Genomic DNA, 14,625 nt, shown 5'->3' on the forward strand with positions numbered 1-14,625 from the left:
GAAGGAAAGGGACAGGGCTGGGATGTTCTCAGTTTTATGTAAGGTCAGTGTTAGTCATGGAATGACACCTAACACTCATTATGTTGTTATTATCTTAACCGGTTCCTGGTGTGGTAGAACTTCATGGCTTTGCTCTTTGCAGGGGCTGTCCTTGCCCGTTGCTTTGTAAAAGCTGGGTAAAACATGTCCCACTCATCAGATGCACTCATGGCAGCTCCCTTCTGAGAGGTCATTTCAAAGAGTTTGTGGTCTGGCAATTTAAATGCACTTTGTGCTAAATCATAAAATACAAATGCTGTGTGATTAATAAACTGCATATACTGGAAGCATTGATTGCTCCATAAGCACCTGACATTTATACAGCACTTCTCTCTGGTGAGACAGAGGCTGTTCTTGATAAATAACTGTGTCCTCTTTCAAAGGCATTCTAATAAGCCACTCCTGCTGCACAAGACCTTTTTAAATGGAAGTGTCAGCTGAGCTGAGTCGAGTTCAAATCTCGTATTTGATGTCATTAATATGGAATTAGGGAGGAGAAAATGAAATGTTGTCCTCACAGGACTCAAGAGCTTTGAAGGAGGGGTCTCCTAGTACTTCTCGTCCTAAGTCCCGCATGTTCCTCTTTATTAAAACACTGTTTACAAATTACCCTTCTGTGATTTTCTGGGGATTTGTAATGAATACAGTCATGACTGACTGGTTCTGAAAAAAATGGATCTGCCTTGGCAAGTTTTCACACAGGTATGGTTTCCAGCAATATGCCTGATGCTTTGGAACGCAGATATTTCATCTAAGAAAACAGCACCCCTGCAGCTTGTTGAGACATGGAGTATTGGCATATTGGTGATATGCCAATAAGGTGGTTTTTCATTGCAAAGCATTTTGAAAATAAATGAGGAAAAATTAAACAGTTCATGCTGTAGACAAAAAGGATAAACATGTTTTGATTATCGAAGTTCAGTGGTGTTGCTGGCACTCCTTACTGCCGTTGGTACAGCCAAAAAAAAGCTGACTTCCAGCTGGAGTGTGGGCAGTGGGATGGGCTTTTTCAGTCCTGTGTGTGAATTCCTTTTGGTGTTGTCTTCTGATGTTTATAATTATTGAGCTAAAATGGGAAATGGCTTCTGTTCCTCATTAGTTCTGCTGTGGTTTTTATCCAGCAGCTCCATATTCATTGAGGTGCTCATTAGCAAAGGCTTGTGTAGCTAGGTAGGGCTTCAGGGTGATCCCAAAGTTTGCTTTGAAATGGAACTAAAATAACACAAGGGAAGTGATCTCTCAGTTATGATCTTTTAACCTGCAGGAACCCTGTATGGAGCTGATAAAAGTATTTTCTCAGACTGTTCTTGAAAATACCAGGCTTTATGCCCTTTGTATATTCTCAATGTGGGGTTTAGATTTGTTTGGTTGGGTTTTTTTGTGGGGTATTTTTCTTTGGGTTTTTTTTTTTTTCCAAATTAGTTCTGGGTTTTTTTTCTGTTTCTGAAAGAAGCATTTCTCTTCCAGTTTCGTTTTATAGGCAATTTTTTTTTCTTGTTATTTTCACAGTAATGTTTTTCCATGTGTGTAAAGGGAAACAGACTTGTAGCTGCCACCCTCCCCCAAAGTAAAATGAAGTCTAATTCTCTGGGACTTCATGAATTATAAAAATAAATCTGTATTATTTTCATTAGCTGTTAGGATCTACTGCCCAGATTTTAATTGAAGCTAATTGAATTCTCCCTTTTTTCTTATTTAAAATAGATTATGCCCAATGTTAGCAGGCATGAAAAGTTAGAGTGTTGTGCTGTTTCTAATGATTCTGAGGGATTGAGCCCATTTACTACTACTCCTAGTAGTTATTATTTTACTGAAATCAAAATGATTCTCAAGAAAGGTTCTAGTGTGGATGAACCTAATGCTGAGTTAAACTAATAAATGAAAATAAATGTGACTCTTCTTGTAGCAAACAGCAGATGTGTTTATCTTCACAGTCATTAAAGGTAAAATCCCAATTAGTTAAAATACAGAATGTGACCTATTCAACTCTGAGTATTCCAGACTAGTGGAAAATTGCCCAATCAACAGCCCTTCCACACGGGAGTTTTTTACAGGAAGAGAGCAAATTGTTCACAGGATCAGCTCTTCCATGGCAATTAAATCACAGCACAGCGCCACGTAACGAGTTTGTCTGGAGTCCTAAACCTTCTGTGGAGAGAAGAACCCCCCAGTTCCTTGGCACTGCATTTCAGGTCTGGGTAGTGCCTGTGCTTCTGCTTTGCCAAGGGAGGTGATGGGGCAGAGCACAGTGGGACTGTGCCACTATGGATTCCAGGGAGAGGGACAGTGAACTGCAACACAGGAGGGTGACAGAGGATCTTGGCAGCAGCTGCACGGTTACAGGGAGTGGATGGGAAAGAGCTGGGAGAAGGCTTGTTAATGCTTCAAGTTAGAGGGAAATGGGGAATTGCTCCTGCTCTGAGGAAAGAAGAATTTGCCTCTATGCAGAGCATCTCCTTAGTTTGAAGAGAGAGATGGTGTATTGGGACTAGTTTTGGTTACCTCCTGTCCCAGGTGCCCTTTAGTTTTGACAGCTCAGGATGGCTTTCCCTCCTTGCTGTCACTCTAGGGAGGGCTCACAGAAAGGCTTCACCCATGGCTAGCCTGCTGTGCTGGACTCTTCATGATCTTTATAATTAACACAGTAAAATAACTGTGAGAGAATTCCTTGAGCCTGTGAGAGTGCTCCTTTTACTGCTTTATTACCAGTTAACGACACATTAGGAAGGAGAGCAGAGAAGATGATGTGGTTTTGTGAGCATGTGATGGCCAACATCAGGATGGCTTTTAAATCTTGTTTTCAGGTGTCTGACCTAGTCAGCTGGGAACTTCCTTTCTTTTGGTACTGGATCTCTTGTGTGCCATGGTTGAGAGCTGTGTCACAGAAGAACATCTCCCCTCCTGGAGAAATGAGGTCAAGGCAAATATGAAATAGTGCAATGGTTTCAAATGCAGGACTTGAGAATATGGAAACTGGCTGTGAGTCAAAGCAATCCATCTTCCGAAGTGCTGATTTGGAAGCTTGGAAACAAATTACAGTTGCTTTTTCAATAATGCTTGGTTGTTACTTGTCTTGTTTCTGAGGCAGGTTAACTTCTTGCATGTTTTCTCTTTATTGAAGGTTAAGCATAGTTTCTTGTATGTTTGTTATTAGGGAGCGGTCTGCTGTGTAGGGAATTAATTTGGAGGATTTTGAGGTGAGGAACTTGCAGGTTCCTGGAAAGAGTTCACAATTCCTGTAAAGCACTTTAATTCATATTTGTCCTCCTTGACCATTTATGAGTTGTAAATAACCTAGTTCCCCCCCGCAGCTTAAATGAGCAAATGTCATTGTGTTTGAAAGGTGGCTTTTTTGGTTCATTTGCTTGACCTGAAGACTGAAGTGGCTTGATTACATTTGTAAATGAAGGAGCAAGTGTTTGGTTGAAGGGTTACAGGTTTTTAGCTTCATCTTCATGTCCTGTCCTAATTCTTTGCATCTCTCTCTTTAACTGGTAGAATAGGTTTTCTTGTAGAATATGTTCGCATTTATTTAATAATTTGACTTTTCGGTGAAAAATGCCTTGATTAATGGAAATTGTAAAGGGCAAAATGAAAAAAAAACCCTGTAAAATGCGACTGAAAGGACACGTGCAGTTCTTAACCATATGTAATAAAATCAGGACTTGAGGGAGAAGGAAAAGAAAAACCCTACAACCTTGTGTAAGCCAAACAGAGATAGTTTTCTGGGCTTGAGCCAGCCGTGGCTGCAGGAACTAAATTCTCATTGGGAGGAGGAAGTGCTTGTAAAGCCGAGTAAATGCTCTTCCCCGTCTAAGCTACTGCCGGCTCCAGGTCTGCCAACAGATGGCCCCAGCGCCTTTCCTGCTTCTCTGGCTTCCCGAGCTCCCGTGAGCTGCGTTGCCGAGGAAGAGCAGACCCATGGCCTTACTGTTTTGTCACTACAGCTGAGCTTTGTTATGAGCATGAAATGTCCTGAGCTTTGTTTGTTCCGAATGGATAATTCTGCATTCTGCAGTAGCTCCTGCCTCTTCAAGAGCTGGATGTAATCCTTCATTGATAATTAGATTTCAAAATAAACACTTGTCTGTGAATTCTTAATGGTAGGAGCATTTTTCTAGCTGGTGTTTGCTTTGTTCTTCCTTTCTGAACAAGAAGTGTTTCCACTTAACGTTTCCCCTCTGTTGCTGCAGACAGCCAAGAGGGTCTCTCCTTGTGTCACTTGGTTATAGCTTCTTAGTGGAGACTGCTGATTTTCTTGTTGCATCAAGTAAACTCAAGGAACTAAATGTACAAAATTAATTTCGGCATTAGTCAAATCACATGTTTAATGCAGCATGTTGGAATTAGTCATTCCATACTAACAGGTGTAGTTTCTTCTGCTCTTTTGTGGAGGAAAGACATGGAATTGACATATTTGTGTCTGGGACTTGCACCTATGTGGTGCTTACTCTTTCTTGTTTAAAGTTTAGCAAAGCATTTATGAGCTTATAAATGTTAGTAATTCCATCAACTTTGATAGAAGTGGCCAATGTAAAAGAGAAAACACACTTTTTTTTTTACCCTTGGATCGCAGTTATTTGGCTTGACTTGTCATCTAAACCTGTTATCAGCCTCTGGAAGATCCAGTCAAAGCTCAGAGGCACCTGTGGTTGGATTTGATGATCTTAGAGGTCTTTTCTAACCAAAATGATTCTGTGATTGTGGTCCTGCTTGCAGGAGGGACTTGGTAATGTGTCTGTTAATGATCTGCGACTTGAAATTGAGTCTTCTGCTTTTTTTAGGTAAATGTTCACGTTATGGTGACTGACTGAAGAGCCTCTGAGGACACAAAAGGCACATTCTCCTGGCTGTTTTGTTAAAATCTCTCTTGTAATCCTGATTGGCAGCGCCCATCCAGTCACTGTGCAGCTCATGACAGCTTTCCCTCCTTGCTGTCACTCTCAGTGCTCAGTACTGGTTGTAGGGAGCAGGTTCCATTTACAGATGACATGATGACAATATTTATCTTCTGTAAGCAGCAAAACACCAATTTTCCAATTCTGACGTGGGCCTGGATTTAAGTCAGTGGATGTTGTCAGTCCTGGTGTCCACACCATCAACGTTTCCTTTGATAAAGCCACAGTGGTGTTTTACAAATCAATGCTCACATAACTGATCTGAAAAGCTGTGATAGTATCTGATGCCCACACAAATTATTAGCTGTGCTTCCTGCTTTAAAGCAGTACTCCTGAAATGTCAAACCCTTGCAGTACATGTTTGCAAACTGAACTTTAAATGATAAGCTCAGCTCTCGCTCATTATAGATAATTGTGTGTTCTCTCTGTTGGGAAGGATCTTAATGCTGAGCGCTGTCTTGGCTGCCTCTGAATAACTCCTCAGGTTTGATGCATGTCTGTTACCTTGCAACCATAAAGAGTATGCTGCTGCTAGAATCCTTTAATTGCTTTGAAAGGTAACATTTTGCTGGGACATCCAGGTTGTGAATATAATGCATGAAATTTATCTCTGATGTGTTAATTTTCTTGATGGTTGTAAAGCCAGTGAGTCTCAGCATTATTTCAGTGAATTTTGAGTTTACAGTTGTTGCTTGCTGGATTTATTTTTGCAGAGCAGTCTGTCTTAACATTTTTTCTAACTTAAAGAGTGAAGATTAAAGCTGTTCTGTTTTTTCAAAGTGCTTCTTGGTAACAAAATTGGATTAAGTTTGTTTTTATTGTATTTAAAGCTTAATTTAATATTCTCTTACCTTTTCTAAGGCATGCTGTGAGTAGTACCTAGAAATTCCTTGACTTTCCACAACTTAAAGGCATTGAACTTGATGTATATAATGGATTAAATTTTTCTCCTTCAGATCTTTTTTTGTATTGTATATTTGGCCTTGGCAAGAGCTACATACCAGTTTGTATATTTGTATCTTCATTTGGGATCACAGTACCCTGGCCTAGGCAAAGTGTCAGCAGTTGTCTTGAAACACTTGATTTTGCCTAAAATAATAAGAATTGAGGCCTGCACTGCAGAGATCTCCTTGCCTCAGCTTCCACAGCTGAGCTCCTTACCTATTTATAGCTGCATCTGGATATGCTCCAATCTTATTACCAACTTTGCTTTTCAGGGTGTCAAAACCTCTGATTCGCAAATTCTGCCCTTCTGCTTCCTTTGCCTCATCTCTATTCAGCCTCTTTTCCGTAGCCTCTGCATCAGTTTCTACCCTTTCCACACCTCCTTGCTCACAGTAAAAACTGAATATAGCATTTTTCCAAAAAGAAAATTAAAATTGTTTGGTAGATAACTGTCAGAGAAAGTGTCAGTGAGATTCAACATAAAGTAGTAATTGCAGTGTAAAATAAAACTCTTTTCCTTTCATGGAAAACCAATTCCTAGAAGCTTGTCAGGCTTATTAATTTATTTTACCTATGTTTTCAGTCAGTTATTTAGATGAGTTTGAAAAAAATCCAGTCTGAAGAACGAGGAAATTTTCAATAAACGTTCTTGACTTTAATCCTTGCAGTTGACTATAGTGGACAGATTGCAATTAGCACAAACTTTTCCATTTATTTTGAATTAACTCTGTTACATGCATTGTTTTTGTCTAGAAATATGTAATTGTGTAAAATGTGTGGGTGGTTCTAAATGAACAGCAATGATTAAGTGTGGTCTCCAGATCAGTTGAGCTTTTGTTATCATGACAATATCTACATGGAAGGCTTATATCATTACATTTTTATTGCAGCTAAATTTATAATTTGGCATCTCTCAAGTTTGTGTTGTATCTGTGTATTTTCTTCATTACTTTCTCATAACTATGGCCTTTTCCTGTGTAGGGTGACTTAGCAGCTGTGGAGGAGCTGCTGAAAAACGGGGCAGATCCCAATGTCAAAGATAATGCTGGCTGGACACCACTGGTGAGTGCTGAAGGCTTCTTTCTCTCATCTGTCTGCTAATCAGATTTCACTTCATCCCTCCTTTCCCCTCCCATATTTTAGTTCCCTTCACACACATTTAGGTGACAGAGAATTATGCAAAGTGAAGAAGTGATGATAAACAAGGTTAAAAGAATTCATTAGCAAGCACTGACCTGCCCAGGTGTAATTCTCCTTTACTGGGGTGTAGGGCAGGCGCTGAAATCGATCAGCCTGTGACTCTGCAAATGCAGAAAATACAGCTACGATAACTTGAAAATGATGAATTCCAAACAATGTTTGTATTTAATGGGTTCCTAATGTCCTCAGTGGTTTGGAAATATATCAAGTAGTGGAGTGAAAAAATTGCTCACTAGAATTACAGAAAATAAACAAAAGGTTCTTGTCAACCATGACTTCTTCCTCTCCTGCAGAATACTCCTGATAGCCTGTAATGTGGGGGTTTTGTTCCCTGTAGTCTAATTTGCACACAGTTGGCCTTTGTTCAGTTCTTCTCAGGGCTTTTTGTTAGTGCTGGGTTCCCAGGTTAATTCCTGTCAGGAGTGTAATGCGGTAGCCTTGCATCATCTTCCCTGGCCATCTGCGGAGTGCTGGAAAGTGGAGCTGCCGTGAGAGGAGTCCTTCTGTGAATTCTGTTTCACCCGAGTTTCCCTGCCGTGGTTTTCCCCCCCAGCACGAGGCGTGTAACCACGGGCACAGGGAGGTGGTGGAGCTGCTGCTGCAGCACCGGGCGCTGGTGAACACCACGGGCTACCAGAACGACTCCCCGCTCCATGACGCTGCCAGGAATGGGCACGTGGCCATCGTGGAGCTGCTGCTCCTGCACGGCGCCTCCCAGGATGCAGTGTGAGTACATGTGGAATCTTGCTGGCATTAACCACAGCTACAACATCCAGAGTAGATGTTAAGTGAATATGAAGCAGAGCTAGTAATAAATGTGATTTGTATGAAGTGAGGGGGGGTGGGTGTTAAATGTGTGCTCTGTTGTGCTTGTATCTTCCTTTTCCAGGTAGGTGTTTCCTTTCCATTTGGCTTTGTCCTAAGCTTTTCTCAGGACGCCTGAGTCATAGATAGCTGGAGTACTGGAGACTCTACTAGGAAAGTAACAACATATGCTCACCCTAATCTTACACTTTCCTGTTGGCATCTTGTTATAGCTGCTGTCAGCTCTAAGATGCTGAGCTAGATGAGTTTTGAACTGCTACAGCTGTTTTTTGTCTCGTTACTTTTACTACACTACTTGCTAGCAGAAGGCATTTTGCTCCAGTCTCTTCTCTTTTCACAAATGACATAGACACAGGCGGAGATTTGGGAATTCTCATTTTTGCGTTTTTGGATCAAAGCACTAATCCCTGGTACACCTTTTAATTAAAAAAAAAAAAAAAAGCTAAGTAATATATTCAGTTGACTCTTCTATACAGTTAAGTCTCCTGAAGATTTTGGCATTTGTGTATAGGAGGTGCTAAAGCATCTTTCAGTCTGTGAATAACCGTGCAGCCTATTAGTATTTCAGACACTAAATGTAATTCTAGGTGTTGTATTGTTGTTGTGCCAAGGCCTGTGTGTATAAATTTGAGTCCAGTTCAAGTTGTCAGTAGGTGTGTGTGTGTATAGTAACACAACAGGATGAAGTCTAGCATGATACAAGTTTCCTTGGCAGCCACAGGAAGAAGCATAAGCAAGTTCAGCTTAATCACTTCAGCTCTCAATATTCACACTCTTGGAAGCATACAGAATTAAGGTGCTTTGTGGGAAAGCATAGGGTTTTCATAAAGTCCTAATCTTGAATATATTAGAGTTTAAAAAACAACAAGAAAAAGCCAAAACAAATCAACAAGCTCTCAAGACTTCAGCATGAAAAAGTAAAACAAGGATCAGTTTTGTCTTCACTTTGTTCTTGAGCAACAGGGACCCGTGCACCTGGAAAAGCTGACAGCTTCAGAGATTTTTAAGCCTTTTGTATATGAGGAACCGGTGGTGTCACACTTACCATGTGTTTGTCTGGTGTTTGAAAGCATATCACAGCCAACAGCTTTGCTGCAAGGTTGTGACAGGGTTTCAGCTCTGGTGGGTTTGCACAGCTCAGGCTCCAAATGTCAGCAGTGGACTCTGCAGGTCTCCTGTTAGCCTTGGTCTCTGCTGCGTGTGCTCACACAAACAGAGGTGAGGCCGAACCTCTTTCAGCTCATTCTACATGAGCAAACATGACTCTGTTGAAACAGAAGCTTTTTAATCAGGGAAGGAGAGATTTATGTAAACCTTAAGCCCTGCTTTAACTTTTCACTGACTGTAGATAATGTTTAGTAAAAGTCTCTGAGAACAAATTTAGTTGCCATTAATCTTTGTGTGATTTGTCTGACAAAAGCAACCATGGGTGCTGTGGCACAAATTCAGTCCTGTCCATCCCTCCTGTAATAACTGAGGCTTCCAGATCTTCTGTAGGCTCTCTATCTCTGGTTGAAATGCCACTGTGTGTTGATGGAAAGGGGTTGGGGTTTCCCCTTCTCTGTTTTTACAGAGAACATTAGAGCCACAGAGAAATAGATGTACAAGCAAAGTGTTCAGGCTTGAATAGTAAGACTCTGCTGACCTCTTCCAAGCACTGTCAAGAAACGATGGAAACAGGAACACTGTGTGTGGGACTCCTGAGAATGCCTCGTGCCTCCCTTCCCTCCTGTGCCCTAATAGCTTCCAGCAATGAATTGTGCTGTGATCTTTCCCTGGATCATGACTTTGCAAATCTTACAGGGTGTTTTTGCTGCCACTGCCTCTGGTAGCTGTGGTCCTAATTAAGCAGTGGTTGGATTTGCCTAGGTAAGTGGACTCGAACCTTCTTTTGTGTAGAAGGTTTACTTAATTCTTTCTTCCTAGTGGATGCAGGTACCCTTATAATGGAGTCCCATCTGACAAGAAGCTTGTTTTTCTTCAGTGACATTTTTTCCTAGATCCCTGAAATCAGCAGACCACAGTTTTAAAAACAGGAGATGAGAACAGGCTGATCACTTAAAATGGTGCAATTATAGTTCATTTCATTATGGCTAATTATAATTGGTGTCTTTGTACTTAATGCTCACCTTCACATTATTATTTCAGGGTCTTTACAGTAGAAATTGAAGCAGTGATGAGTAGAACTTACAGCTCTTCTCCAAGGTTTATTTTCGTGGAGTGCCTTAACTTGAGAGGTGTTCAGTATGTGAGCTAAGACTATACCAAACCTATTTTGTCAAATGGATAAATTGGTCTAATTTTAGTTCACTTTTTTTTTTCTTTTTGGTGTTTAAAACCCTTTCTAGTCCTTTTGTAGGCTCTTCAGACCTATTCTCAATGAATTAAGTTTCAGCCAAGGAGAGGGCCCTCCTTAATGTGATGGGATAAAGTGATTCTTCTTTATCTTACCGGAGCAGGGAGGAAAGTTTGATTAGTTCACTGTGGTTGCTTAAGTGTTTTACTTTAGCTAAGCTAAGTAAAATGTGAACATGACAAATGTATTCAAATGTTACTTGGGACACCATGAAATATGTAGCATGAAACCTCACAGAAGTGACTGATGTCTTGCTGCTGTCTTAGCAGTAGAATTAACTCAGTTTTGTGTCTTAATATCCCTTGTGTGTTGGAGAGTTAATCTACTGGAATAAAAACAGAGCTTGCATTGAACAGCCTGCTTGGAGCAGTAGTTTTGAAATTTAGCATGATACTCAATTGTGCCAGATGAAATATATTTTAAAGGTGTGCAGTAATGACTGACAGCAGGTCCAAAGGTAGGTAAGACCCACTGGTCTGTGGAGGGATGTAGGATATATCTGGAAGCAAATACCGCTTCTTCCTGAGGGACCTCAGTGGGTGAGGTACAACCCTATCCAAAGAGCTGAGACTTTGCAGTTTCGGATTTAGATATCAGATATTCACAAATCCATCAAGTGCATCTCATTCCAAGTGCCTTTCAGGCTGTTTTTGTCCTTTCATGTTAACTCATAGTGCATTAAGAAATAGCTCTACATAACAGGAAGCAGCCACATATCTTTTGGACCAAGCAAAAACAGGTAAGGGCTTCCTTTTTTGGCAGAAAGTAATCCTGGGATTTCCTAATTCCTTGGCAAATTTTTTTTTTTTTTTTTGGAAATCTGTGAGATTTAATAGTTGTGGCGCTTCATTTGTCCACAACTTCATTGAAGTTTTCACTGACTGGGAGAGATACAAACTACAAACGAAAAATATTATATGGACCAGTGGACCTATTAATTGTCCTACTGGTCCTGTTAATTTTTTAAAGTTAATCTCCTACACATAACTAATTTTTATTTTTATGGCTTTTTAAAACGTGCTTGAATTCTGTCTTTTTTCCTTGCTTCACAGCAAGCCAAGTGATTTGAAAAATTAGATCTCTGCATTTGCAATTTCACAGTACTTCCTAAATGCTTTCACTCAAATGGGCTGTCTTTCCAGTTCTTCATGCACAGTAAGTTCAGCATTAGTAAAAACTGTCGTCTTGCTCTATTTTTTTAGGTGTAGTAGTTGTGAGTCTGACTGAACAAACCTGTGGGAATGCTTGGGGGTGGGTAGACCATGGTCCTCAATTATGAATGGCACAGGGACAAAAATGATTATAACCTGCAGTCATTCCAGGAGGCATTAGACCCATGAGTCTGATATCTTTTTGTCTGCTTGTTCTGAGTCAAGATAGTGCAGGTCTTTGCTGTCTAAGTGCAAGACATTATGTTGAACTTGCTGCTGACAGCAGGTTAATTAAAACCCTGGCTCTGTTTGGATATCTCAGATGGTCTTTCTGGCTACACAGATTAGGTTTTCTTCCCTCTGTCAGGTTCAGGAAAGGTTTCTATTTAGCACATTCTCAAAATCCAGGTGCTGCCTGGAGAGCCCTGTGCCACTCAGATTTCCAGGTGGGAGTGAGTGGGTACTGCACTGAGACCTGGCTGCAGGATTTCCATTCAATACTGAACTCTTGTGGGGCTGAGACAAAACTTGGTTTATGGAGCAGCTTAAAACTCATTACAAAGAATTACAAAGTATTATCTCGTGGAAAGTCATACTCAGAAGATTTGGTTGGGTTGCTCTTCACTGGGCTCATCTTTGTTCTCAGCACAGCCATCCTAGTCTTGGATTGGATTTGTTCCAGCTGTAACAGCCCTCTGCTGACTATTCAGTACCTTGATGGCTAATAGATGGCTGCTTGCACCCAAGGGTACATCTGACTCTTGCATGTTTTAAAAAAGCTTCCAGAAAGCCCACTTGCATTCTGGTAGAAAGAAGGATGCCTTGGAGACCTTGTATTCCAGCTTAAGCACCTCACTGATTTCTCTCTAGCAGAAACAGTTGTGTCTTCCTGCTGAGTGTGGAACTCATCATGTGCACTGGACCCTTTCCCAACAAACCCAGATTTGTAGGAGGAGCACACAGAGTTATTGGCATTTCTGAAAACACTTTGTGTGTTAGGGTGGACGAAATGTGCATGTCTAATTTGGTTTTGCATATTGGATTAAAATTGATCTTTTACTCGGAACAAGGTGGATGATTTCCCTTGTTCAGCTGGTTTGGATAAAGATGGACGTGAGCACCATTTGCCTAAAGCTTCTGTTTCCCATTCCTCTGCCTTACTTAAAAACTACAAATATAGTTTTCATCCTTTCTCTTTGAAAAGTAAATTACAACACTATCCTACTTGAAAATTTGTTATTAGGTTGTGTTCCTTGTACTGTTCTTTTTTTTATGTAAACCCTCTTCTCCCCTGTTTCAGCTACATTTGCTCACTCTCCTTAAGCTCAACAATCTGCTTAGTTGCAAATATTCAAAACTTTTAAACCATCTCTTGTGCTGGTGTTCCTTTTTCAGACCTCAGCTCCCAAGTTTGTCACAACTTAACTGTGCCACCTTAGCATGCTATAAATAGCCCTTCCTTCTTCAATGCTGCCTAATGATGGGACAGCATATCACAATGGTCTAGTAAGAAGCAACTGAAACAAGCTTAAAACTAGGAAAAAATTGTAAGTGAATACAGAAGGAGTAGCTGGAGCTCTTATTTGTACAGTTTAATTGGCAAAAAGTTTTCTATATTTAACTGGGATGGTCTATATATTTATCTATGGTAAATATTCATGAGGTTTTTTTCCAACAGTCAAGAATCTTACTGTGCCTTTGGAGGGAAAAGCAGTCCCAAATCTCTACTACTGGCATGCAGTGATTTCCTCCCTCTGCTTAGCTCTCAGTGAAAGGTCAGCCAACTAGCCTCAAAGTGATTTTTAGTGTGTGTGATTATATATATATATATATATCCCCTCTCTGGATGCATTGTTCAAAGGAACTTTATCTTGCAGCAGTTTGAGTCGAATGTTGGCCTTATTTCAAGGAAGGGCAAGAGCTACCCTGATGATGCATGACAAAGCAGGAACAGCATGACAATATTTAATGGGCTGCAACTCCCAGGACTGGGCAGAGATTTAACCAATTATCTTTTAGTCTGCAGAGTTTTTCTGTCTTATTCCTGCACCATGCTCATTAGTAGCATAGAAGAGTTTGGGATTGGTAATAGTGTAAAATACCATCCTGGACTCTTCTGTGGGGGATTTTTGTGGATTGTTGTTTTCCTAAGGGGCTGTGCTAGTGAGCAGTGCTCAGCCAGTGGCACAGAAGGGTGCTGAGGTCAGACATCCCTTTCAACTTAGTGCCGGCCAAAGCCTCCCAGTTAAGTCAGAGTGGAGACTTAATAATTTGAGCTTCTATTTGGGCTGGATTGGGTTATGGCCTTATGTGGAATTACCTGTAAAGCTTCCTGGATTCCTGCTTTGCACAGGAATTCGTGGCTGAGAGAATGGCTCTTCAAAGCTGCAGTGGTTTTGTGACCTCTTTAAATGTTTCATTGTTTGATGACTAAGCTTGCCAGATTTCAGACACTGAGTCAGGGCTTTGTTCTCGGTGACAAGCTTCCCCTCCATAACGAGCTCTTATTGTGCCTTTGGAGAGCCAGAGCTAAGTGTGTTGGGGAGAAGAGGATCAGCTGCAACAGCCATTAATCTCAAAAGGGGCAAAGCAAGCAGAATATTCCCCAGAGTGCTGGTAGAGGCTCCTGTTTGCTGATGGCAATTATACCTGTTCTGCATTTTCAGGCTTCCCTCCCCTCACTACTGTCCTGCAGCAGCAAAGTTGTGTGAAGAAGGAATTGAAGCCATGGCTGAGCTTGGTGTGTTTATAGCAAATCACCTCTGTCTGAGGAGTGCTAAAAGAGGAAATCAGTCTTGAAGCACAGCTAATAACTATGAGGTGCCACATACAATCAATAGATTTCGACAAAATTGGCAAACCGACTAAAATCTGACTGAATTGGCTATAATGTGTTGTGTGGAACAGCACACTGAGGAAAAATGAGATGCATACTCAGATTTTGGGAGTGCAAGGGAGCCGTGGTTCCCAAGTAGGAAGCAGATAGCTTTTTCTGTAAAAGCACAGCCACATCAAGCTCCCATGTTTAATGCGCTATGGAGAATCTTCTGACATGTCTTTTATGGCAAATGGATAAGCCAAAAATACATTTTTTGGTTACATGACTGCAATGAAAGATTAAAGCTGAAATTTCTGGGTCTTGCAAATGATATCAAAGTGCATCTTGAAACAGTTTAACAAGGATGTGGCTTATTTAACTGAACATTCTGCT

The 14,625-nt window shown here is 40.8% G+C and overlaps 1 protein-coding gene across 1 annotated transcript in view; it reads left to right on the plus strand.

The window, feature by feature from the left end:
- The window catches only part of BARD1 (BRCA1 associated RING domain 1), a gene marked incomplete at both ends in the record, with an annotated part of 39,915 nt that overhangs the window by 12,064 nt on the left and 13,226 nt on the right, over nucleotides 1–14,625 (plus strand). Inside the window, 2 exons of the mRNA XM_082285079.1 lie at nucleotides 6,864–6,944; nucleotides 7,636–7,808. Of these exons, the coding sequence (XP_082141205.1) occupies nucleotides 6,864–6,944; nucleotides 7,636–7,808 (254 nt within the window). The remainder of the gene's footprint in view (nucleotides 1–6,863; nucleotides 6,945–7,635; nucleotides 7,809–14,625) is intronic.

Source organism: Coloeus monedula, assembly GCF_965178545.1.
Source record: "Coloeus monedula genome assembly, chromosome: 7".
Classification (NCBI taxonomy): domain Eukaryota; kingdom Metazoa; phylum Chordata; class Aves; order Passeriformes; family Corvidae; genus Coloeus; species Coloeus monedula.